We start from the raw sequence: 27922 nt of genomic DNA, 5'->3' as shown, positions 1-27922 counted from the left end.
GGTGGCCATAAAATGGCTGTAATCATGTTAATGGTAATTAATGTTTTATTAAACTTTATTATCATACACATCATTGCAGCCATTTCATGGCCGCCACACCTTTGATTTCACAACTTTTTTCACCCAGGATTTTGAAGGCCACACCCTTTTTATACAGCTTGGCTGTTTTTACATAGATAGTAATGACTCACCAAACAAAGTGTACACATCTGAAGTGTCATTCATTCCATCAATAGTGGTTATACAGTAATAAGTACCAGTATCACTGGTTGATGAGGATGAGATGTTATGAGTTACAGTGTCACTACCATTGGCCACTGTTGACAATGATGAACCATCATCAAACAACCACATGGTCATGATCCGAGGACCACCACTAGCACTACAAGTCATTAACTGACTGTTAGTAAAATTGAGTAACAATGAAGTATTGGTTGGTTGTGGAGTGAAGGTGATATCAGTGATGTTAGGTCTGACAACTATATTGAAAATAAGTTAAAATATCTGTAGATTATAAGTGATTACACAAATAGGCTATCATTTTCCAAGCATATGATTTGTGCTAAATAGTCAAAATTTTAATTACTAGAAGGAAACATTTACAGAATAGTACATAAACAAATTTATTTAGCATTACTGTACAAATAAAATATATAATAACTGCATTATCCAGTCATGATACTAATGGAAACTCCCTAAATTTTTTTTATAAATTATTTGGAGCATAGGAAGTTGTGACTTCAGGTGCCCCAAATCAAAATGATGTAATGGTTTTAACTTTATTTTATAATACTAATATATTATTCATAAGCAAGGTATCTCATAGATATTGGTTTTGTACATAAATCTTGTATCAATAATACGCATTTGGATAACAATCCAATTTGCGACAATCAGTCTAGTAGTGTCAGTAATAAATATGAGAAGAGTCATCAAAGACACAGATCATCTACAGTAACTACACTTCAAAAATCCTATAAATACCTTGCACAAAATGAGACACAGTGTGACTATGTACCTGTCAGAGTAGAAGTGTTGGATACGGCAATTCCCTCATTGTTAGTAGCAACACAATAGTAACCAGTATTGCTTTGGTTATAAATGGGATTAGAAATAGAGTATGTTGGATAAGCTGTATTCCCAATCTTCACTCCAATATCAGAACCAGACTCCACCACAAACCAGCTATAACTAAGTGTAGAGAAACCTTCAGCTCTACAACTGAAGTTCACCATCTCTCCTGGGTACACTGACTGTATTGTGACTGGATGTTCAACCATGTTCGGACGAACTGTGTGAGTTAAACAGATTTTTATGTAAAGATCAGTTTCTACTATGTTCAGTTTTATGAAGAATACCTATTCTTGCTACAAGGTGTATACATAGTACGTATATGTTGGGCCAATGACAGCAATTAGCTGAGACAAAAGAAAACTTTCTGATCATTCATACAAAGTTTGGATCAAAATATAAATATGAAATTAACAGGCTAGTAAATCATTTCATGACTTACACAGTAGAAACCTATTTAGTACAGCAATGGCCTAGGTATGCATTGCAAAATCAAAATCAAAAAAATAATAATAATAATAATTTTCACCTATTAGACTAGCAGGAGTTGAATTAGAAAGAATTCCTAACATATTACTAGCTTCACAAAAATATAGTCCAGTCTGATTGTACAATACTGATGATATGTTGTAAGTGTTCTTATCCTCTCCAACTAATAACTTATCACTTCCTTCCATTGATGTATTTCTCATGAACCATTGGTAGGTAAATGGTGGAGAACCAAACTCTGTACATTCAAATGTTATGTTAGTGCCCAAACTGACATTGTGAGAGGATGGGGTAACCACAGGTCTCTCTACACAAGAAATAATATAATATTTAACAACAAATACAGTTTACTGCAACTAATTTGTAAAAACAATCATTCCAAATGATTTCTAAAAGCATTCTCTTTAGGCTATCATGTTCCAATGTTCACAATACCTTTTTACCATAAATGTTTAATTCACGAATGCTCTATTAGAGTATTTCACTGACTGTTGTATTAGAGAGTATCCATCTATATAGTGTGTAATGTACTGTATTTATTTTCCATGCAAAACAGCCTAGCTCTATAAAAGGGTGTAGCATTGGTGAAAAAGTTGAGAAATCAAGATGGCGGCCATGAAATGGCTGCAATGATGTTAAATTTTAATAACGGCTTTGTGCATTATTATTGTCAACATCATTACAGCCATTTCATAGCTGCCACCTCTGCGCATGAATAATTTTATTATGACTGGTGGACCCACACATACCGCATCTGAAAAGGCACCATGCGCCCCAGCTATATCGATTATTGTCTGAAAAGTGAAGTATCCATTACGCTTCGTTGTCAGCTATGTTCAACCCATTACACAGCATTTCGAATCAAGAACTGTTCAAAAAGCACTTCTACAATCCACGCATACCAAAAGAAAGAAATTGTACTGCGTGTCCCAATCATATTAATTATCGTCTGAAAAGTGAAGTATCCATTACGCTTTGCTGTAGGCTACGTTCAACCTGTTACACAGCAGTACGAATCAAGAACTGTTTGAAAAGCACCTCTGCAATCAAAATAGCCACGATGAAAAATACGGATGATTTCCGTTTCGAACGGAAGCCATCACGTGCTATCGCCAAGTCGACACCTTTCCCTGTCAGCAAAGATGAATGGGACACAAAGGAGGACACTGGTAAGTCCATGAAGAATGCATTGTACATACTGCGGTATGCCAAAAGGCACCTTTCGGGCTGAAACGACGTCGAACAGTGAAAAAATCAAGCCCGCAGCCTTATCAGTTATCAAGTTACGCTTGTCTGAAAGCATCAGTCAGTCAGTTACTTACTCAGTCAGTAGAAAATTCTTTTGAACAAAAATTTTTAAAATTCCATTGCAACTTGTTGAAAGCATTTCGGTCCGATCTGAAAGCTTGTCTGGGCTTAGTTTTACCTCACCAATACTGCCTCATTGTCATAAGGGAAAATTGAGGCTGGTTTTTGGGCGATATTATTTCGTGAGCCATGCCTACTCCTTTGTGGTCCTTACTATACAGTTACTATCGTAATGTATGATATATAATTTGTATATTTACTGATAAAATTAGAAATATTTAAAGTATTTAACATCTGCTTCATCTTTTCTTCTTCCCGTGGTAAAGAAAAAAAGATAGGTTAAAGAAGTGCCAAAGCCGGCCTTGGGGTATAAAAGAAGTGAAATCTAATCCAAAACAGCCAAGCTGTAAAAAAAGAGTGCGGCCCTCAAAAAGGCTATGGTGAAAAAAGATGTGAAATCCAAAGTGGCAGCCAAGAAATGGCTGTGATGGTAGGTTATTGGTAAAAATTTTAATGATGAAAATTCAGGTGAATTTTGTGCCAAAATCAAGCGGCACCAAAATTCACCTGAATTGTTGTTATTAAAATTTTTACCATTAACCTACCATCACAGCCATTTCTTGGCCGCCACCTTGGATTTCACATCTTTTTTCACCATAGCCCTTTCGAGGGCCACATTCTTTTTTTACAGCTTTGCTGTTTTGAATTAAATAAACATTTTCTTGATTAAACTTTAAAACATACATTATTCAATAGTGTACCATAAGTAAATATATACAGTATTTTGTCCTTGTAACAGTATAATACCAACCCACACTCACCTACTACACTGATATCCATCATGTCACTGTTCACATTATCAACAAACACACTACTATTAGCTTCACAGTGGTACAGGCCAGTATCAGTAAAGTCAGCCATTATAACTGTCAGTATACTAGTAATACTGTTCATTGATGTGTTGTCAACAATATATCTATTACTACTATTAGTGATCATGGTATTGTTGAGGTACCATTGTATAGATGGTGTAGGGAATCCTTCTGTTGTACACTGTAGTGTAAAACTGTTATTAATAACCTCCTCCTGATTCATTGGATGAGTAGTGAACACTGGTCCAACTGTTAAAAATATTTTAATTTATTAACTCACTCAAAGATTCAATCGTACACAAAGTAAGAACAAAACAAGGCAATAAACATGTGATATGAAGTAACGCACCATAGACAGTGACAGTGTTACTACTAGATCCAACATCATTAGTGACAGTACAAGTGTAATTTCCTCCATCAAGTGTAGTTATATTACTAATAGTAAGGTTGTTGGTGTTAGTAGTTGTGTCATTTAAGAATGTGTTAGTCCTGCTCCAACTGTATTCTAATTGTGGTCCACCCTCTGATAAACAATGTAATTGCAACTGACTCCCATGAGGGTATGTGTTGTCACCAGTGATGTTTACACCATATGGAGCAACTGTGTAGAGAAGCAACACAAACTGTGTGTAGGGGATTATTGTAATTATTATCTAATATTAGGCTTAGCAACATGTACACAGTGTTTTTAGCGTATTATATCTGTACATTTTAAGTTTACTAAAATTTAAAAAAAAGATTGAAATTCTACATTTCCATATTCTAAATAGACTATCATATACAGTAGTATCAAGACACACAGTAATGTGTCGTGCAACCAAGAAAGTCGGCACTCCACACCATGAGTATATTTACTGGAAGAAATTAAATTCAATTTTCATGCATACACAATACCATGCTCCCTTCTCGAATTTGAGTCATTTTTATACTGCAAAAGCCCTCCACCTTCAGGACCCCACATACCAAATTTGCACAAGATTGCCCAACACAATAGTGAAATATAAGCCTTCACAATTTTCCTTAATTTCTTTGTTTTTTTCTTCATTTAGGGGGCTTAGGTGGCTTAGATTATTCTTTTTACACACTTTACAAAAGCCATTATAAAATGCAAATACATATCTTGATTTTCTTGTCCTTTGGTTTACTTTAAGAGCATATTGTGGCACAATCATGTACCAAGATTAGTGCAAATCTGAATGATAGTCATACAGCTATGGACGATTATTTGCATTAATAGATTGACGTGTTGTCACACCTACAGGGTAAACCACTTATGGGAATAACCTATAAATTGGTATGTGCATAGGTTTATAACCATCATAGCTCAAACCTTTTGGGGTTTAAAAGAAATTGCATTGAAAGGTATAGAGTTACAAGGCACTCCAATGCAAATGCAATCTCCATGCATATGTAGCTCAAAAACGACACAACTGTAAATGCTGGGTTGAAATACTTTAATAGAACAGTCACCATAGGTAAAATAGGTGCATAAAACATGTCGAAATAAACTTACCAACGCTTGAACCAGGGACCTCCATGCTGAAAACCAAAATCCTTTAACACTGAGCCACTGCTATCACGGCTGATTACCTCACTTAATTTCTACTTATAAATGACAATTCTAGCTACAATATACTCAAAGTTCATAACTTCATAGATATACCAATGGAAAATCTAGATTGTTCTAGAACATTATATGTGTGTTCTATTAGAAATCCTCAAAAAATATGTGGGTTATACTGCAAAAGTAAAAAATAAACTCTGTAATACAATCTAAACCAAAACAGTCAAGCTGTAAAAAAAGAGTGCGGCCCCCAAGGTGAAAAAAGATGTGAAATCCAAGGTGGCGGCCAAGAAATGGCTGTGATGGTAGGTTGATGGCAAAAATTTTAATTACGACAATTCAGGTAAATTTGTGTTGCCTCCTCCACTAGGATTCGGCACCAAATTCATCTGAATTGTCGTAATTAAAATTTTTGCCATTAACCTACCATCACAGCCATTTCTTGGCCGCCACCTTGGATTTAACATCTTTTTTCACCTTGGGGGCCGCACTCTTTTTTTACAGCTTGGCTGTTTTGGTTTAGATATCACTTCTTTTTGTATTGCAAGTCATAAAGCTGGCCATATGGCTTTGATGCTGCTTCCTTTTAACTTGTAAGGAATTATGGAAGAAAGGAAGTAATTGTGTGTATAGCTTTTGTCGAAATATTTGTATATTTAACATTGAACGATGATTATCACATACTGTAGTTAATAAGGTGACTTCTTACATAACTGAACTGTAGCTGAAACTCTCATCATGTTTGTAGCTGAACTCTTTTCAGGGTGATTTGATTCTAGCTGAACTCTCTACAGGATGATTTGTCTCTACAGGGTGATTTGTTTGCAGCTAAACTCTCTACATGGTGATTTCTTTGTAGCTGAACTCTCTGCAACGTGACTTGTTTAAGCTGAAATCTCTACAGGGTGGCTGAATTCTGTACAGGGTGATTTGTTTGCAACTGAACTCTCTACAAGATGATTTGTTTCTAGCTGATCTCTCTATAGTGTAACTTGATTGTAGCTGAACTCTCTACAGGGTGGTTTCTTTGTAGCTGATCTCTCTACAGGGTGACTTGTATCTAGCTGATCTCTCTACACGGTGACTTGTTTCTAGCTAAACGCTCTATAGGGCTTTCTGTTTGCAATTAAACTCTCTACAGCATGGTTTCTTTGTAGCTGATCTCTCTACAGGGTGACTTGTTTCTAGCTGATCTCTGGATGACTTGTTTCTAGCTGATCTCTCTATAGGTTTATCTGTTTGTAACTGAACTCTCTACAAGATGGATTCTTTGTAGCTGCTCTCTCTACAGGGTGACTTGTTTCTAGCTGATCTCTCTACAGGGTGAACTTGTTTCTGGCTGAACTCTCTACAGATGATTTGTTTGCAACTGAACTCACTACATGGTGGTTTCTTTGTATCTGAACTCTCTACAAGGTGATTTCTTCTAGCTGATCTCTCTACAGGTTGATCTGTTCGTAGCTGAACTTTCTACAGGATGATTTGTTTGCAGCTGAACTCTTTATATGATGGTTTCTTTGTATGTACAAGGTAACTTCTTCTAGCCGATCTCTCTATAGGGTGACTTGTTTGTAGCTGAACTATCTGCAGGGTGATTTGCTTGTAGTTGAACTCTAGCTCTACAAGGTGATCCTTCTAGCTGATCTCTCAACAGGATGACTTTTTCTAGTTGAACTCTCTACAGGGTGATCTGTTCATAGCTGCACTCTCTACAGGGTGATATGTTTGCAGCTGAACTCTCTACATGGTGGTTTCTTTGTAACTAAACTCTCTATAAGGTCGTGTCTTGTAGCTGATCTCTCTACTGGATGACTAATTGTTTCTAGCTGATCTCTCTATAGAGTTATGACTTTCTCTATAGAGTCATAACATGTTTGTATAGCTGTACTCTTTACAGGGTGGTTTTTTGATTGGTTGCTGAACTCTCCAGCTACACAGTGACTTGTTTGTACTACAGAGTGACTTGTTTGTAGCTGAACTCTCTACAGAGTGACTTACTTGTAGCTGAACATTACATAAAGTAATTTGTTTGTAGCTGAACATTGCATAAAGTAACTTGTTTGTAGCTGATCTAGATGAACTCTCTACTGGGTAGCTTTTTGGAAGCTGAACCCTTTACACAGTGACTTGTTTGTAGCTGAATTCTCTATAGAGTGACTTGTTGTCACTACAAGGTGACTTATTTATAGCTGAATTCTCTTCAGTGTGACTTATAATGCTCTGAATCTCTACAGCAACATATTTGTAGCTGAACTCTCTACAGGGTGACTTGAATTGTCTAAAAGATTAACTGTTTATAGCTGAACTCCCTACAGAATAACTTGCGATGTAATATAATTCTAAAATGGAGTAAGTTATAAACGTAACCGATTTCTCTATTAGGGTGACTGTTCTATTAGAGTATTTTGATCTCGCATATGCTACACGTAGTTGGCTTTGGAATCAGAACACAGTGGCTTGTAATCCGATTCTTCTGTACTACCGCAAGGACTTTCTATGATAATTATTCCAGCTACACACCGATTTTCAGCTCACTGCTCTAAGCGGTTTGCCTGGTAGGCGTGAAAACTAATAGTTTTTTATTCATAAAAATCGATTGCGTAATTGTGACACAGGTTGGGTTTTGTGTCATATCTCGATGGCCTTTAACTGAATTCCTTTCAAATCACCAAAAGGCACTCTTACAATAGTTACTCCAGCTACACAGCAATTTGTAGCTCATTCCTTCAAGCGATTTACCCTGTGGGCGTAACAGACCTTCGACCTTATTTTATGCAAATAATCGGTCATAACTACGTGAATGTTTATCGGATTCCTACCATACTTGGTACTGAGATTCGCCTTAATGAGCCCTTTAAGTGTGCCAAATTTCATCCCGATTGGAGCACGCATTCGTGTTTTATGGCGGATTTTACAAAGTGTGCAAAAAGAAGTAGAAGAAAAAAAACGAAGAAAAAAAACCCAAACTTAGGCAGCTCATATCTCGGAAATGGCTGGAGCGATTTTCTTCAAATGTAGAATGTGGACCCCCTACCTAGCCGGTATGTATGCAGCAACTTTGATTTCAATTGGATAAGGAATCACGGAGCTACAAAGTTGTGAAAATCATGTTTACTTTCTTCCTGTAAATATACTCACGGTGTGGCGCGCCGGCTTCTTGGGCTGCACGACACACTACAGTGTGTCTTGATACTATTACAACTTCCCTAGTATTGCATTGAATCAAAGCCAATATTATAGCCATTTTGGTAAAATTCAGTGGGCCAGTACACTCAGTACATATTAAGACCTACTCACGCCAATCATCATCATCATAATAAGTGCTATGCTAATAAAACTTGCGACAACAGGCTGTAAATTGTAAAAGATTTACTTTGTAAAAATTGAGCAACTGCAACTTATCATATTTTGCATGAAAAATCGAGATACTCTAATAGAACAGTTACTGCAAAATCTTAATAGACAAATAGTACACCTAAATTGGAAGGAATTTAGTAAATATAAACCTCAAAGCCAGTTTGTGGTTGGCTTTCAGGTACATAATTTTAAATACAAAAAAGAAATGAAATCCACCCAAAAACAGCCAAGCTGCACAAAAAGGCTGCAGCCTTCAAAAAGCCTGGTGCAAAATAGTTGTGAAATCAAAGGTGGTGGCCATGAAATGGCTTCAATCATGTTAATGATAATAAATATATAATAAAAATTAATGTATTATCAAACACATCATTGCAGCCATTTTATGGCTGCCACCTTTGATTTCACAACTCTTTTCACCCGGGCTTTTGTATGCTGAGCCCTTTTTATACAGCTTGGCTGTTTTTGCGTGGATAGTAATGACTCACCAAACAAAGTGTATACATCTGAAGTGTCATTCATTCCATCAATAGTGGCTATACAGTAATAAGTACCAGTATCACTGGTTGATGAGGATGAGATGTTATGAGTTACACTGTCACTACCATTGGCCACTGTTGACAATGATGAACCATCATCAAACAACCACATGGTCATGATTCGAGGACCACCAATAGCACTACAAGTCATTAACTGACTGTTAGTAAAGTTGAGTAACAATGAAGCATTGGTTGGTTGTGGAGTGAAGGTGATATCAGTGATGTTAGGTCTGAGAACTATATTGGAAATAAGTTAAAATATCTGTAGATCATAAGCGATTACACAAATATGCTATCATTTTCCAAGCATATGTTTTGTGCTAAATAGTTAAAATTCTAATTACTAGAGGGAAACATTTACAGAGTAGGACATAAACAAATTTATGTTGCACTACTGTACAAGTAAAATGTATAGTCTAACAAGTGAATGTGTTACAGTATAATATTCTCAATAGCAGCTTGACGTATTATATTGAAATACGTCAAGCAATTAGCAAATAGAGTAATATAAGTATTACACTTATTTGTCAAGGTACCTTGACAAAAATCTGGTATACTAATTTGATTGGCAAATAGTGTGATCCTATTAGAAACAAATGTCTGACTTGACAACTAGTGTTACCATAGTGATAGATGCCCCATGGCATAACAACAATACGGTTGTTTAGCAATGGTTGCTAGGTAACCGTTGCTAAGACAAATATCATTTTGAGACCATAGCAACAGTTGCTAGGCAATGGTTCGGCTGGTAGACAATGGTTTCTAAGTGTGATTAGTCCTTTGCAATGGTTATTTAGAATTTCTATTGCCTAGCAACAGTTGCTATGGTTGTTGGATTAATTTGCAAAAAGACAGATGGCTGTGGTATTCGGGATTAATAGTTCTCACATTGTAAACAGGAAGACAATACAATAATCGCACTATTAATCCCGAACACCACAGCCATCCATCATATTACTTACTATTAGTTGCATTATGCAGTCCAACATTTGACTAATTACTTAAACCTCAGTCCATGTAGGGCATTCATCCTATATTCACTGCTACTCAGTGGTTTATTGCATCATCACCTTTAAGCTGTTAATTTTCAAAGGAAGCCATGATGAGTCTAAGTACTTGTGTGCTATTTGTAAACTAAAAGAGACTGAACAACTCTTAATAATGAACTAAGTAGCCATATGTTTTGTAAGCTCTTTGTGCTGTACTGAGGACCAGAAACAGAGCTGTGTTGAAATAATTCTTTTAATTACCCTACCAGTATTACTGACACTCTATGGCTGCATATTAACTGCTAGCACCTGTTAACATAACCAAGCACAGCCCAGGAAATTACTGCTCTCTTTATAAGGACATGTTTCATTAACAAAAGATAGAACACAGCTATATCCTGAGTGTTACGCTCCTTTGCGCCTTCGGCGCTTATAAGCTCCTGGTTTCAGGAAAGTGTCTATGATTTTTTGCAAACTACTTGGAGCATTGGAAATTGTCACTTCAGGTCCCCCAAATCAAAATGGATATAATTCTTTGACTTTAAACTTCTGCTAACTAATAATTAAGCAATAGTATCTCATATATATTGGTTTGTACATAAATCTTGTAACAATAATAGCATTTGGATAACCATCAAATTGTGATAATCAGTCTAGTAGTGTTACTCTACCAGAACAGTCATCAAAGACACAGATCATCTACTGCAACTACACTTCAAAAATCCTATACACACCTTGCACAAAATAAGACACAGTGTTACTATGTACCTGTCAAAGTAGAAGTGTTGGATACAGCAATTCCCTCATTGTTAGTAGCAACACAATAATAACCAGTATTGTTTTGGTTATAGTTGGGATTAGAAAGAGTGTATGTTGGATTAGTTGTATTCCCAATCACCACTCCAATATCAGAACCAGATTCCACCATGAACCAGCTATAACTAAGTGTAGAGTAACCTTCAGCTCTACAACTGAAGTTGACCATCTCTCCTGAGTAGACTGACTGTATTGTAACTGGATGTTGGACTATGCTTGGGTGAACTGTGTGAGTTAAAGCAAATAATATGTATACGGTGGTTATATTCAAATCATGAATAGTTTCTATTCTTGCTACCAGATATATGTGAGATGAATGACAGTAATAAACTCAAACAAAAGAAAACTTTCTGAGTTGTTTAATCATTCTTACAAAGTTTGGATTAAAATGTAAATATGAAATTAACAGGCTACCTAATCATTTCACGAACTATGTACTAGAAACCTATTCAGTACAACAATAATGTAGGTATGCATTGAAAAATCAAAAAATCTCACCGATTAGACTAGCAGGAGTTGAATTAGAAACAATTCCTAACATGTTTCTAGCTTCACAGAAATATAGTCCAGTCTGATTGTACAATACTGATGATATGTTGTAAGTGTTCTTATCCTCTCCAACTAATAACTTATCACTTCTTTCCATTGATGTATTTCTCATGAACCATTGGTAGGTAAATGGTGGAGAACCAAACACTTTACATTCAAATGTTATGTTAGTGCCCAAACTGACATTGTGAGTGGATGGGGTTAATACAGGTCTCTCTAAATAAAGATAATATTCAATAAAAAATACATGTACCAAACCTGTGTCACTGCTTATACAAAAATCCCCTTATACCATCAGTAAAATTTATCCCATATTTCACAGATATCAGTGAAAATTGTAATTGCAATTCATTGGCTAGAATTTGTGTAACAGTGTAATGCCAAGAGTAAATAATAAAATAATTTTATTCTTGGTAATACTGATTAGTGTTGATGTGTGCACAGCTCAATTTGTATGGACACAGTGACACGTTACTTTGCTAGCAACCTTGTTTAATTGCGATGATTTCTTTCTGATGAAATAGTGCAATTTTTAATGACAATGAGACGATTAGTAGTGATAAAATTTCTGAAGAATTTCTTGATACGGTATCTATACACAAAGTAAGTTGTAGCAACGCATCAATGCTTGGTTCAACAACAGAGAAGGAGACACAAGGTCTTGAGTAAAACAAGAATAGAAACACAATAAAGTCAACAGCAACATGGGTTAAAGGTTTAAAAAGTAGAAGGAAAAGTGTATTACTACTGTAGACTTACTAAACATTTTTGTGCTGAATTTAAATGCTGCTTTACAGCAGCATTTTGCTCAGCGGCAGTCAGGAAGGCAGGCAGGCAGGCAGGCAGGCAGGCAGGCAGGCAGGCAGGCAGGCAGGCAGGCAGGCAGGCAGGCAGGCAGGCAGGCAGGCAGGCAGGCAGGCAGGCAGGCAGGCAGGCAGGCAGGCAGGCAGGCAGGCAGGCAGGCAGGCAGGCAGGCAGGCAGGCAGGCAGTAGAAAATTCTGTTGAATAATTTAAAAAAATTCTGTACCAAATTGATGGAAATGTTTTGGGTCGATCTGAGGACACTTTTGGGCTTGGTTTTACCCAAACAATACTGTCATGTCATTGTGAGGAAAAATTATGGCAGGTTTTTGAGTTATATTATATCACAGATCGCCCCTACACCTTCGATGTCCCTACTATACAGTACTATTGTACTGTATGATATTCTAATGTGGAATTTCAGTGCAATCCACATCCCTTCCCTTGCTCAAGTCTATGAATTGCACAGTACATATTACCAACAACATTCCAGTACTGTGTATGCCCTGCAAGAAAGCTAGCATTGAAGAAATCTCTGAGTAATCTTACGTAAACAATATCAAGACACACGGTAGTGTGTCATGCGGCCCAAGAAGCCGGTGCGCCACACCGTGAGTATATTAACAGGAAGAAAGAAAATTCAATTTTCACACCTATATAGCTCTGTGATACCTACTCTGATTGGAACCAAATTTGCTACAGAAGTGCCGGCCAGTTAGGGGAGTCTACATACCAAATTTGAACAAAATCGCTCTAGCCATTTCCGAGATACGAGCGAACAAAATTTTGTTTTAATTTCTTCGTTTTTTTCTTCTACTTCTTCATTTCGCACACTTCGCAAAATCCGCCATAAAACACGAATTCATGCTCCAGTCAGGCTGAAATTTGGCACGCTTGAAAGGCTCATTAAGGTGGATCTCAGTGCCAACTTTGGTAGTAATCCGATGAACATTCACGGAGGTATGACCGACTATTCGCGTAAAATAAGGTCAAAGGTCTGTCACGCCCACACGGTAAACCCCTTGAAGGAATGAGCTGAAAATTGCTATGTACATGGAGTAACCATCGTAGGAGTGCCTTTGTGTGGTTTGAAAAGAATCAAGATAAAGACCATCGAGATATGACACAAAACCCAACCTGTGTCACAACTACGCAATCGATTTTAATGAATAAAAAACTATTAATTTTCACGCCTACCAGGCAAATCGCTTAGAGCAATGAGCTGAAAATCGGTGTGTAGCTGGAATAATCATCATAGAAAGTCTTTGCAGTAGTACAGAAGAATCGCATTACAAACCACTGAGTTATTATTCCAAAGCCAACTACATGTTGCAAATGCGAGATCAAGATACTCTAATAGAACAGTCACCCTAATAGAGCATTCGGCTACGTTTATAACTTACTCCATTAAAGATTTATATTACATTGCAAGTTATTCCATAGGAAGTTCAGCTACAAACAGTTAATTTTATAGACAATTCAGCTAGAAACAAGTCACCCTGTAGAGAGATCAGCTAGAAAAAATCACCTTGTAGAGAGTTCAGCTACAAAGAAACCACTATGTCAGCTGCAAACAAATCATCCTGTAGAGAATTCAGCTACAAACAAATCACCCTGTAGAGAGATCAGCTAGAAACAAGTTACCCTGTAGAGAGATCAGCTAGAAGGAGTCACCTTGTAGAGAGTTCAGCTACAAAGAACTTCCCTGTAGAGAGTTCAACTGCAAACAAATCACTCTGTAGAGAGTTCAGCTACGAACAGATCACCCTGTAGAGAGTTCAGCTACAAAAAATTCACCACGTAGAAAGATCAGCTAGAAAAAAGAATTTACGTTGTAGAGAGTTCAGCTACAAACGTAGAGAGTTCAGCTGTAAACATATCACCCTATAAAGAGTTCAGCTATGGAAAGATCACCCTGTAGAGAGTTCAGCTAGAAGAAGTCCCCTTGTAGAGAGTTCAGCTACAAAGAAACCCCTATGTAGAGAGTGCAGCTGAAAACAAATCATTCTGTAGAGACATCAGCTAGAAACAAGTCACCCTGTAGACAGATCAGCTAGAAGAAGTTACCTTGTAGAGAGTCCAGCTACAAAGAAACCATCATGTAGAGAGTTCAGCTGCAAACAAATCACCTTGTAGAGAGTTCAGCTACGATCGGATCACCCTGTAGAGAGTTCAGTTAGAAACAAGTCACCCTGTACAGAGATCAGCTAAAAGAAGTCACCTTGTAGAGAGTTCAGCTACAAAATAGCTACACAGAGTTCAGCTACAAACAAATCACCTTGTAGAGAGTCCAGCTACAAAGAAACCATCATGTAGAGAGTTCAGCTGCAAACAAATCACCCTGTAGAAAGTTCAACTACAAACAAATTGCACTGTAGAGAGACCAGCTAGAAACAAGTCACCCTGTATACAGATCAGCTAGAAGAAGTTACCTTGTAGAGAGTTCAGCTGCAAACAAATCACCCTGTAGAGAGTTCAACTGCAAACAGATAACCCTGTAGAGAGTTCAGCTAGATTCAAGTCACCCTGTAGAGAGAATCCTGTAAAGAGTTCATCTACGTACAAGCAAATTGCCCTGTAGAGAGTTCAGCTACATTTCAAGTCACCGAGTAGAGAGATCAGCTGCAAATTATCCTGTAGGGATTAATTGACATGTAATAAATATATGCATTATATATAATCTAATCAAAAACAGCCAAGCTGTAAACAAAGGTGCGGCCACTAGAAAGGCCAAGGTGAAAAAGATGTGAAATCCCAGGTGGCAGCCAAGAAATGGCTGTGATGGTAGGTTAATGGTAAAAATTTTAATAACGACAATTCAGGTGAATTTGGTGCCGCTTGGTCTTAGCACAAAATTCACCTGAATTGTCATTATTAAAATTTTTACCATTAACCTACCATCACAGCCATTTCTTGGCCGCCACCTTGGATTTCACATCTTTTTCACCTTGGCCTTTTTAGGCGCCGCACTTTTTTTTACAGCTTGGCTGTTTATTTTTAGATATCACTTCTTTTTGTATTTGTATACCCCAAAGCTGGCCATAGGCTTTGGGGCTTTTCTAACCTATCCTATTTCTTTACCACAGGAAGAATAAAAAGACAGAGCAGATTTTTAATACTTCAACTGTTTTTGATTTTATCAGTAATTATATAAATGTATTTATTACATGTCTATTATTCCCTACTGGATAACTTGTTCGCAGCTGATCTTTCTACTAAGGGACTTGAAATGTAGCTAAACTCTCTACAGGCTGATTTGTTTGTAGCTGCACTCTCTACAGGATGGTTTCTTTGTAGCTGAACTCTCTACAAGGTGACTTGCTTCTAGCTGATCTCTCTACAGGGTGACTTGTATAGCTGAACTCTCTACAGGGTGATCTGTTCATAGCTGAACTCTCTGGGTGATTTGTTCGTAGCTGAACTCTATACAGGATGGTTTCTTTGTAGCTGGTCTCTACAAGGTGACTTGTTTCTAGCCGATCTCTCTACAAGGTGACTTCTCCTACTACAGGGTGACTTGTATCTATAGCTGAACTATCTACAGGATGATGATCTGTTTGTAGCTGATCTCTCTACAGGGTGATTTGTTTGTAGCTGAACTCTCTACAGAGTGATTTGTTTGTAGCTGATCTCTCTAGAGGGTGATTTGTTTGTAGCTGATCTCTCTACAGGGTGATTTGGTTGTAGCTGATCTCTCTACAGGGTGATTTGGTTGTAGCTGATCTCTCTATAGTGGGTGATTTGTTTGTAATTGAAATCTCTACAGGTTGATTTGTTTGTAACTGAAGTCTCTATATTTTGTTTTGTTTGTAGCTGATCTCTCTACAGGGTAATTTGTTTGTAGCTGAACTCACTGCAAGGTGATTTGTTTGTAGCTGATCTCTCTACAGGGTGGTGTGTTTGTAGCTTAACTCTCTCCAGAGGGTGAATTGTTTGTAGCTGAACTCACTGCAAGGTGATTGGTTTGTAGCTGATCTCTCTACAGGGTAATTTGTTTGTAGTTGAACTCACTGCAAGGTGATTTGTTTGTAGCTGATCTCTCTACACGGTGTTTTGTTTGTAGCTGAACTCTCTACAGGGTGATTTGGTTGTAGCTGAACTCTCTACAGGGTGATTTGTTTGTAGCTGATCTCTCTAGAGGGTGATTTGTTTGTAGCTAATCTCTCTACAGGGTGATTTGGTTGTAGCTGAACTCTCTACAGGGTGATTTGTTTGTAGCTGATCTCTCTAGAGGGTGATTTGTTTGTAGCTGATCTCTCTACAGGGTGATTTGGTTGTAGCTGATCTCTCTATACAGGGTGATTTGGTTGTAGCTGATCTCTTTACAGTCGGTGATTTGTTTGTAACTGAAATCTCTACAGGTTGATTTGTTTGTAGCTGAAGTCTCTACACGGTGTTTTGTTTGTAGCTGATCTCTCTACAGGGTAATTTGTTTGTAGCTGAACTCACTGCAAGGTGATTTGTTTGTAGCTGATCTCTTTACAGGGTGATTTATTTTGTAGCTGAACTCTCTACAGGGTGATTGGTTTGTAGCTGAACTCTCTACAGGATTGTTTCTTTGTCACTGAACTCTCTACAAGGTGACTTGCTTCTAGCTGATCTCTGTAGACAGTGACTTCTTCTAGCTGATCTCTCTACAGGGTGACTTGTATAGCTGAACTCTCTACAGGGTGATCTGTTCATAGCTGAACTCTCTACAGGTTGATTTGTTTGTAGCTGAAATTTCTTGTTTCAAACTGATTTCACTGTAGGGTAACTTATTTGTAGCTGAACTCTCTACAGGATAGTTTCTTTGTAGCTGAACTCTCTACAGAGTGATTTTTTTTGTAGCTGAACTCTATATAGGGTGATTTGTATGTACCTGAACTTTCTACAGGGTGATTTGTTTATAGCCAAACACTCTGCAGGGTGATTTGTTTGTAGTTGATCTCTCTACAGGGTTTCATTACAGCTGAGATCTCTACTGGGCAACTTCTTCTAACTGAGCTCTCTCTTGTTTCTAGCTGTTCTCTCTACAGAGTAACTTGTTTGTATAGCTGAACTCTTTACATGTGGTTTTTTGGTTGCTGAACTCTCTACACTGTGACTTGTTTGTAGCAAAATTCTCTACAGAGTGACTTGTATGTAGCTGAATTCTCTACAGAGTGACTTACTTGTAGCTGAACATTGTATAAACTATAAAGTGACTTGTCTGTAGCTGAAATCTCTACAGGGTTACTTGTTTGCAGCTGGTCTCTATAGGTTAACTTGTTTGTATAGATGAACTCTCTACAGGGTAGTTTCTTTGTAGCTGAACTCTCTCCACAGTGACTTGTTTGTAGCTGAACTCTCTAGAGAGTGTAGCTAAACTCTCCACAGGGTGCATGACTTGTTTATAGCTGAACTCTCTTCAGTGTGACTTGTAATGTTCTGATTCTTCTGAATCACTACAGTGATATATCTGTAGCTGAACTCTCTATAGGGTGACTTGCTTCTTGCTGAACTGTCTATAAGATTAACTGTTTGCAGCTGAACTCCCTACAGAATAACTTGCAATGTAATAGAATTCTATAATGGAGTAAATAAATTAGCTGAATGCTCTATTAGGGTGACTGTTCTATTAGAGTATCTCGATCTCGCATATGTTACACGTAGTTGGCTTTGGAATCATAACTCAGTGGTTTGTAATCCGATTCTTCTGTACTACTGCAAGGACTTTCTATGATGATTATTCCAGCTACACACCGATTTTCAGCTCACTGCTCTAAGCGGTTTGCATAGTAGGCGTGAAAACTAATAGTTTTTTTATCATGAACCACGATAGTGGGTTCATAATAGGGATTGCCCATGTTTTTTTGCAAAAACTCTAATAAAACGCACGCCTAAAAACTACCTTGAAAGCATCCTCCAATTCAAAACCACCCTCTGGTGGTTATTTGCAATGAGTATTGGTCCACTAGTAAGTATCAAGTGAAAAGGAAACAGTATGTGTATTTGGGACAAAACTGAAATTTGCCGTTTTGTTCATATTATTATTCTTATTATTCATAATATTATTTTGTTTCACCCATGTACAGCAAAAATTATCCACTTTTTTGTGCTAAAAACTATATTGCCGTGCTTACCTAGTCCTTCTTCATGTCCATGACCTATTTTTGATTTCGTTTTCAAATGGAAACAGCCCAAACCGGGGCCGTTTCTTCTTGCCAAAACGCCATTACGCTCGAGAAGCCATACAAGTTCGCGCTCAAGGTTAAGTTTTTTGGTGTGCGCTACTTGTGGCTAATAAAATCTGTCTTTATATTAAACTCAGTATAGGCCAGGAAGCTTAATCTGGGCTGATGACTTTGTTGCAAGGTGGTTTTTTCGCTCCGTGATTATTGTAAGTGGGCGGGTTATCCAGATTAAATACTCTAATAGAGCAGTCATGTAAATACTCTAATAATGCAGTCAAGTGTACAACAACAATTCTTGCACTGAATTTGACAGTTATTAAAGGCACCAGTAATTTAAATTGTAGCTCATATTGGGAAACTCTCAGTCTGTATGCACATTGCAATTTGATCAGTTTCATGTTTGTACTGAAACATTAATGGCGTTACTATGCAGAATGCAAAATTACACTATTCACCACAGTCTTCATTATCAATCAAAGAAATCTATGTTAATTTGTATACATGATATTGTAGTCAATAGTGTGAGAAGATATTGCTGAGGAGATGATATATTCCAACAACTTACAGCAAATACTAGTCAACGATATAGGTCTATAGTTCGATGGATTAGTACACGGGCCCTTCTTGTATACTGGTGTTACATATGCCTTCTTCCAGTCTGAAGGGAGTTCACCCTGATGTATACATAATGCCGTCAAGTGTATAACAACAATCTTTGTACTGAATTTGCAGCTATTGAAGGCACCAGCAATGTAAATTGTACCTCATATTAGGAGACTCTCAGTCTGTATGCACATTGCAATTTGATCAGTTTCATGTGTGTACTGAAATGTTGACGGTGTTACTATGCCGAATGCAAAATCACACTGTTCACAACAGTTTACTTCATAATCCATTACTGGATTAATAAAAAGTACACAAACTAGATGAATAAAAAATTGGAAATTTTAAAATGGGAATAGGGATCGCTGAAAAAAGCTACAAAACAAGAAGGGATCGCTAGGGTGGTAATATAAACCACAAATCCCTATTTTGACTCACTTCAAAATGACAGAGGATGTTACTAAAAATTTATGACAAAGAGTCAAAATAGGGATTTGTGGTTTACATTACCACCCCAGCGATCCCTTCTTGTTTTGTGGCTTTTTTCAGCGATCCCTATTCCCATTTTAAAATTTCCAATTTTATATTCATCTATTCATAAAAATCGATCATGTAATTGTGACACAGGTTGGGTTTTGTGTCATATCTCGATGGCCTTTAACTGGATTCCTTTCAAACCACAAAAAGGCACTCCTACGATAGTTACTCCATCTACATAGCAATTTTCAGTTCATTCCTTCAAGCGGTTCACCCTGTGGGCGTGACAGACCTTCGACCTTATTTTACGCAAATAATCGGTCATAACTCGGTGAATGTTCATCGGATTCTTACCAAACTTAGTACTGAGATCTGCCTTAATGAGCCCTTTAAGTGTGCCAAATTTCAGCACGATTGGAGCACGCATTCGCGTTTTACGGTGCATTTTGCAAAGTGTGCGAAAAGAAGAAGTAGTAGAAGAAGAAAACCAAGAAAAAAAACCCAAACTTTGGCCGATCGTATCTCGGAAATGGATGGAGCGATTTTCTTCAAATTTGGAATGTGGACTCCCCTACCTAGCCGGTACTTCTGTAGCAACTTTGGTTTCAATCGGATAAGGAATCACGTAGCTACAAAGGTGTGAAAATCGCGTTTACTTTCTTCCTGTAAATGTATTCACAGTGTGGCGCGCCGGCTTTTTGGGCCGCACGACACACTACCGTGTGTCTTGATTAATGAATTTTGTACATTAAAAATCAGAATGAGTTAAAGTATTTATAAAATCTGCTTCATCTTTTTCCTGTGGTAAAGAAAAAAATATGGTTAAAAAGCTTTTGGGTATACAAATGCAAACAAAAATGAAATCTAATCTAAAACAGCCAAGCTGTAAAAAAAGGAGTGTGGCCCTTGAAAAGGCTATGGTGAAAAAAGATGTGAAATCCAAGGTGGCGGCCAAGAAATGGCTGTGATGGTAGGTTAATGGTAAAAATTTTAATAACGACAATTCAGGTGAATTTTGTGCCAAGACTAAGCGCACCAAATTCACCTGAATTGTCGTTATTAAAATTTTTACCATTAACCTACCATCACAGCCATTTCTTGGCCGCCACCTTGGATTTCACATCTTTTTTCACCATAGCCTATCTAAGGGCCGCACTCCTTTTTTTACAGCTTGGCTGTTTTTGATTAGATAATTATTAAATTTATGCATTATGCTATATAGTATATTCTCATTTACCATAGATTCCATTACTTCCTTTTGGTAATGACTAAATTAAAGTTATTCAAATACCTAAGATGATGGGATAAGAGATGATGGGATAAGATGTGCTTTAATCCCATACATTGTTAAGTAGTTAGTGCACTTTGAGGTTTTGCCATACATTCATATAAGGGAAACTGTTTAAGAGGAATCCTTTGAAATGAGCAACTCAATAAATTTGTGGTCGAGTCCTACTGACAACTTTTATGGGAGTTATAATTGTATGATTACATAACATCTGTTGTTTTCTTCAAATAAACACTCTGTACATCATGGAGAAGGTTGTTGTGACTTACTACAAAGTGTAACAAAGCAAAAGTTTACATAATGAGATGCACTTATCTCATTATGCAACAGCTAAGTTATGGTTCCTTTGGCTGTACAGCTTCTTAAATGGCTTCTCAAGATTTGGTGAACACGAATAGATGTTCTGACTTCAAAAACCGGACCTATTGCACATATATGTACATATATAAGGAGTATTCTATGAGTATGGTAGTAACTTTCCACTGTTGTTGTTGTATTGGAAATGGCAAATTGCAATACAAAACATGTGGTATTTATTCCAAATGTGACCGGATTTACGAAAAGGGGTCTTCCACACACATCCACTTCTATGAGCTTGGAAAATTAGTGTTCAAGTAAAATACAAGTCTGAAATTTTCTCTATTAATTAAGCTATGTTGGTACATACTGCTTACCAGAATTTCAAATCATTAGCTTTTTCCAATCTGAAGTTATGGATGGTCAAAGTTGGTCTATTGGATGTGTGTGGAAGATTCCTTTTCACAAATCCAGTCACAAATTTCACTTCTCATACAAATATTAGTTACTGGTACAAATACCATCAATTCCAACTAATCTATTGTACTACATACATCTAATACGAAGTAAAAATCATTTAAAATATTTCTGGAAGTATATTAAACATGGTAGTGTGTCGTGCGGCCCAAGAAGCCGGCACGTAACACCAGTGAGTATATTGACAGGAAGAAAGAAAATGCAATTTTCGCACCTCCGTAGCTCTGTGCTTCCTTGATGAAACAAGACGATTTTTGCTGTGGACATGCCCTCCAACTTCAGCACTCCACATTCCAAATTTGAGCGAAATCGCTTCACGCATTCCCGAGATATGCGACTTCGAAAATTGGCTTAGTTTCTTCGTTTTTTTTCTTCTTATTTTTCTTCCTCTTGTTGCACACTTACAAAAACTGCTATGAAACGTGAATGCAATATCCGATTGCCTTGAAATTTGGCACACAGAAGGGGGGTATAAAGGCGTATCTCTGTACCAACTTTGGCTGGAATACGATAAACAGGCAAAGAGTTATGAGCGATTATTCACGAAAAATAACACCAATATGTTGTCACGCCTACAGGGTAAACCGCATATGGGAAGAAGCTGAAAATCAGTGGGTGAATAGGTTAACTATTGAACCTCAAACCTTTTTTTTTTTCCTCCGGCCCTAATGTCACTCCCTTCCTCTATAGAATGCTAACAAAATATTTGAAAAATTAATTATAACCTACAGAAAAGAACCTACACAGAACCTACAGCATGCCCAGGGTTCAATGGGCAGGCAGGTGCCCCTCAGCAACAGCAAGATCAACTGCTGGAGGCACACACGGACACTTGGATCTTGAGTGTGATCCCCTGATGCACATAACTGAAGAATGGAGCAAGGAAAACGCCAAACTACAACGGAGCCAGCCCATCACCACAGAATATGGGGAATTCCACTTCTCGCTTAGCAGGCAGGCAAGATGTTTATAAGTGGTGGTAGCAGCCCTTCCCATGCCACCTGAAGTGGAAAAAACAAGGGGATTAAAACTCCCATGCTCCACCTCCCAAATCCGTTCCTCATAGGCACAACGTTTCTCTAGTTCATGTTTTCGAAAAGCAGTAGATAGCGTAGAGGAACGATTAGAAGCTGCAAAGCAGTTAAAAACCCTCACATTAAAGAAGGAATGATGGTGTAGGCACCTCCAGAAGCCGGAAGCCCTGATGTCTACCCTCGCGTCATCATCTTGAATGGCAGAGCGATAATGTAAGGTCTCACCAGACAAAGGGTGCAGCTGTGGTTCAATCTGGACATTATGGCAGACTTCAGACATCAAACTAGCTGTCAGATTCCTAATTTCATTAGGCGGAATAATCGGAAAGGCACCATGTGGGCAGCTAAGGGCGTGGGATAGGCTAAAATCCTTGCCACACACACAGTGAGATGGAAGTCGTGATGGCATGTAGCCATACCTTAAACAAATGGCATCAATGAACTCACCCTTATGAAGTGCAAAGCCATACTGCTCTAGAGGAAGAGCAGTAAGCCAAGAAGAAGAACCTTTCTCGGTGCAGCATTCAACAGCCCAGCGCAAATGTGGAGGGCAGTTGGAAAGTGTGGACTGTAATTGGTTAGATAAGGATCGCTCTTTAACAGAAGAAAGATGACGAAAAATCTCTTGCTGATGATGAACTACATCTTCAGACAAAGCAGGGTTTTGATGGTAAATCAAATCTATTAAGCCATGCAGCAGCTCCCTTGAAAAAGTGTACTGCTCATCAGATGTCAAGGTGGGATTACTGATACCCAGACCTCCAAAACGTACAGGAAGACCAAACAATTCTTGCTCAACGTCACCAACAGGATACAGTACCAACTTAGGAAGAAAATGGCTGCGAACAGCAGATTCAAGAGGTGAAAGCCGGTTGGAAACATTAGGAGTGGTACGAAAAAAATAATTCCACTTAGAAAGGTAACCATGGGTAAAAGCGGCATAAGATGCGTGAGGCTGTGTCTCAGCAAAAGAAGATAGGCGAGAGACTCCTTGAATCCATTCATCAACACGCTGTTCAGTAAATAAGTCAATAAAGGTAGTGGAACCCAATGCTGCACCCAAGTATGGGCGACCAGAAGAGGTGACCTGAACGCCAGTTCCCATGAAAACATGATTAGCCCTCTGCAACAAACCTTCCTTAACAACTAACCAGCACTTGACTGCGTTAACATTATACCCAAAGAGCCACTGAAAGAACACAATGTATCCCACCATTTCTTCAGCTGACGAAGCGAACCCCCAGCAGCAGCATCATCCGCATACCAAACTTGCTTGGCAATACCCCTTAGACGTTGAATAACTGGAATCAAACTGATAGCATACATGGGCATTGCTAAAGGGTCTCCTTGTGTAGTACCCTCTTGAGACAATATGGAAGGACCATCAATAAATAAGTTTGAAGCTATACGATAGATGTTGGTCAAAACAGTAGCAAAGGGATGACACAAATCAAACATGTTCAGAAGGGCAGAGCGACGATTCAGGGAATTAAAAGCATTAGAAGCATCAATCAGCAGGACCCCTTCGGAATGTGAATCATTAAAATTTCTCTCATGGCATGCACTGCAGCCTCACAGCCCCCACGCTGGTTCGCACAAAGTTGAAGGCTGCCTGATGTTTTTAAGATGTCCTGCTTCAATACACTTAGGATAGCCTTAGCAATGATCCGCCTGGAGGTTTCTCCTATCCCTATAGGTCCAACACCCGGATTTTTATCCAGGGCAATAAGGCGACTGTTGAGTAAAGGTTGCAAAGTGGAAGGATCCACAAAAGAAGTACAAATCCGCCTAGCAACCATGGCTAGAGAACGGCATAAGTCCACTGATGCTGAGTGAAATGATGTACAGAGACGGCGCCAGCCTCGGGCATCCACCCCTGATGGCCCAGCAGTGCCCTCCATTCGAAGCACAACCTTACGTAGGACATCGTCATTAAGACAGTCAAATATGTGACCGGATTTGCGAAAAGGGGTCTTCCACACACATCCAATTTACCAACTTTGACAACTCGTAACTTCAGATTGGAAATGGCTATTGATTTGCAATTTGGTCAGTAGTGAGTAACAACACAGCTTAGTGGATGGAGGAAGTTTCAGGTAAATATGTATCTTTAGTACCGAGTTGTGTTCCTCTGAATTAATAGAATTGGATGTGTGTGGAAGACCCCTTTTCGCAAATCCGGTCACATATGACAGGATGACAATGACTAAAGTTTGTTGAATCAGTCACAATTAGGCTGGAAGAGGAAGCTGGAGATGGAGATGGATGTTTCTTAATGAGCTCCTCCAGTACAGTGGACTCCCCAACCTGTGCAGAGATCGGCAAAAAGGAGCCACAAGACTTGTCAGAGACAAAGCGCAAGGCAGGCTTTACCTTACCCTGGAACATAAGGTTAGCAAATTTTCTGGCAGTATCCTCTGAGTTGGATCTCTCTCCCTTGTTGGTCTGCAAATGATGCTGAATAGAGCAGCCCTCATTCAATAGATCCAGTATATTACCATCATGCCACAAGGGAAGGCGACGTTCCAGGCACATCACGTGGTTATGACATATAGAGTTCCGATGTGGGCGTTGAAGCAGCAGTGCAGGCATAACCATAGCAGCCTTCAATGCAATACACTCCATGGCAGAAGCTGTTCCATAATTGTGAAAAAGTTTTGATAGTTCAGTTACAAAATTAGTGCCTGCTTTTCCGAATGGCACCATGAAAAGGTTGTTTCTCCAGTGAACAATGTGATCATATGCAGTAGAGATACGGTCAAACCTTTTGTGGTTTGAAAGAAATCGAGCTAAAAACCAGGAAGATACAACGAAAAACCAACAGTGTGTAACAGTTACGCAATCGAGATTAGCTAATAAAAAAATGACTGCTTGCCACGCCTACCAGATAAACCGCTTGGGGTAATGCTTTGAAAATCGTTGTACAGATGGAGTAATCATCTTAGAAAGGCTCATCAATGGTGTAGAAGAATCAGACTTAAAGCCACAGAATTATAACACGAATCCAACTTGGTGCAGCAAGTGCGAGATCGAGATACTCTAATAGAGCAGTCATCCTAATAGAGCAGTCACGCTGAAGAGAATTCAAGAGATCAGCTAGAAACAAGAAACCTGTTTAGAGGTCAGCTACACACAAGTCACCCAGTAGAGAGATCAGCTAGAAAAAGTTACCTTGTAGGGAGTTCATGCAACTATGGAAAGAAATAGTTCAGCTAGAAGAAATCATCTTGTAGAATTCAGCTATATACAAAGAAACCACCACGTAGAGAGTTCAGCTACAAACAAATCGCCCTGTAGAGAGATCAATAGAAGAAGTTACCTCGCAGAGAGTTCAGTTACAAAGAAACCATCATGTAGAGAGTTCAGCTACAAACAAATCTCCCTGTAGAGAAATCAGCTAGAAGAAGTTACCTTGTAGAGAGTTCAGCTACAAAGAAACCATCATGTAGAGAGTTCAGCTGCAAACAAATCACCTGTAGAGAGTTCAGCTACAAACAAATCTCCCTGTAGAGAGATCAGCTAGAAGAAGTTTCCTTGTAGAGAGTTCAGCTACAAAGAAACCATCATGTAGAGAGTTCAGCTACAAACAAATCACCCTGTAGAGAAATCAGCTAGAAGAAGTTACCTTGTAGAGAGTTCAGCTACAAAGAAACCATCATGTATAGAGTTCAGCTGCAAACAAATCACCTGTAGAGAGTTCAGCTACAAACAAATCACCCTGTAGAAAGATCAGCTAGAAGAAGTTACCTTGTAGAGAGTTCAGTTACAAAGAAACCACCATGTAGAGAATTCAGCTACAAACTAGTGACCCTGTAGAGACATCAGCTAGAAGAAGTTACCTTGTAGAGAGTTCAGCTACAAAGAAACCATTCTGTAAAGAGCTCAGCTGCAAACAAATCACCTATACAGAATTCAACTACAAACAAATCACCCTGTACAGAGATCAACTAGAAGAAGTTATCTTGTAGATAGTTCAGCTACAAACAAATCACCCTGTAGAGAGATCAGCTAGAAGAAGTTACTTTGTACAGAGTTCAGTTACAAAGACACCACCATGTAAAGAGTTCAGCTACAAACTAGTGACCTTGTAGAGACATCAGCTAGAAAAGTTACCTTGTAGAGAGTTCAGCTACAAACAAATCTCCCTGTAGAGAGATCAGCTAGAAGAAGTTTCCTTGTAGAGTGTTCAGCTATAAACAAATCACCCTGTAGAAAGATCAGCTAGAAGAAGTCACCTTGTAGAAAGTTCAGTTATAAAGAAACCACCATGTAGAGAGTTCAGCTACAAACTAGTGACCTTGTAGAGACGTCAGCTAGAAAAGTTATCTTGTATAGAATTCAGCTACAAAGAAACCATTCTGTAAAGAGTTCAGCTACAAACAAATCACCTGTGCAGAATTCAGCTACAAACATATCACCCTGTAGAGAGATCAGCTAGAAGAAATTACCTTGTAGATAGTTCAGCTACAAACAAACCACCCTGTAAAAAGATCAGTTAGAAGAAGTCACCTTGTAGAGAGTTCAACTACAAAGAAACCATTCTGTAAAGAGCTCAGCTGCACCTGTACAGAATTCAGCTACAAACAAATCACCCTGTAGAGAGATCAGCTAGAAGAAGTTACCTTGTAGATAGTTCAGTTACAAACAAATCTCCCTGTAGAGAGATCAGCTAGAAGAAATCACCTTGTAGAGAGTTCAGCTACAAAGAAATCACCATGTACAGAGTTCAGCTGCAAAGAAATCACTCTGTAGAAAATTCAGCCACAAACAAATTGCCCTGTAGAAAGATCGGTTAGAAGAAGTTACCTTGTAGATCGTTCAGCTACAAACAATTCACCCTGTAGAGAGAGCATCTAGAAGAAGTCACCTTGTAGAGTGCTCAGTTACAAAGAAACCACCATGGAGATTTCTGTAATCAGTATATGTAATATATAGAATTTGTACATTTACTGATAAAATATTAAAAGTACATCTACTTCATCTTTTCTTCTTCCTGTGGTAAAGAAAAAAAGATAGGTTAAAAAAGTCCCAAAGCCGGCCATAGGCCGGCTTTGGGGTATACAAATACAAAAAGAAATGAAATCTAATCCAAAACAGCCAAGCTGTAAAAAAGTGTGCGGCCCTCAAAAAGGCTATGGTGAAAAAAGATGTGAAATCCAAGGTGGCGGCCAAGAAATGGCTGTGATGGTAGGTTAATGGTAAAAATTATAATAACAACAATTCAGGTGAATTTTGGTC

At 38.3% G+C, this 27922-nt stretch overlaps 1 protein-coding gene across 1 annotated transcript in view; it reads right to left on the bottom strand.

The window, feature by feature from the left end:
- LOC136252720 (hemicentin-1-like) overlaps window positions 1-27922 on the bottom strand; it is a 43551-nt gene that overhangs the window by 2026 nt on the left and 13603 nt on the right. Inside the window, exons 7-14 of the mRNA XM_066045288.1 lie at window positions 11501-11767; window positions 10955-11227; window positions 9147-9434; window positions 4090-4341; window positions 3690-3989; window positions 1601-1867; window positions 1019-1291; window positions 192-479 (exon numbers count right to left, since the gene is read on the bottom strand). Of these exons, the coding sequence (XP_065901360.1) occupies window positions 192-479; window positions 1019-1291; window positions 1601-1867; window positions 3690-3989; window positions 4090-4341; window positions 9147-9434; window positions 10955-11227; window positions 11501-11767 (2208 nt within the window). The remainder of the gene's footprint in view (window positions 1-191; window positions 480-1018; window positions 1292-1600; window positions 1868-3689; window positions 3990-4089; window positions 4342-9146; window positions 9435-10954; window positions 11228-11500; window positions 11768-27922) is intronic.

The sequence above is a fragment of the Dysidea avara genome, chromosome 4 (genome assembly GCF_963678975.1).
Source record: "Dysidea avara chromosome 4, odDysAvar1.4, whole genome shotgun sequence".
NCBI classification, from domain to species: Eukaryota; Metazoa; Porifera; class Demospongiae; order Dictyoceratida; family Dysideidae; genus Dysidea; species Dysidea avara.
The sequence above is the reverse complement of the archived record's forward strand: the minus strand, read 5'-3'. Positions and strand labels throughout refer to the sequence as shown.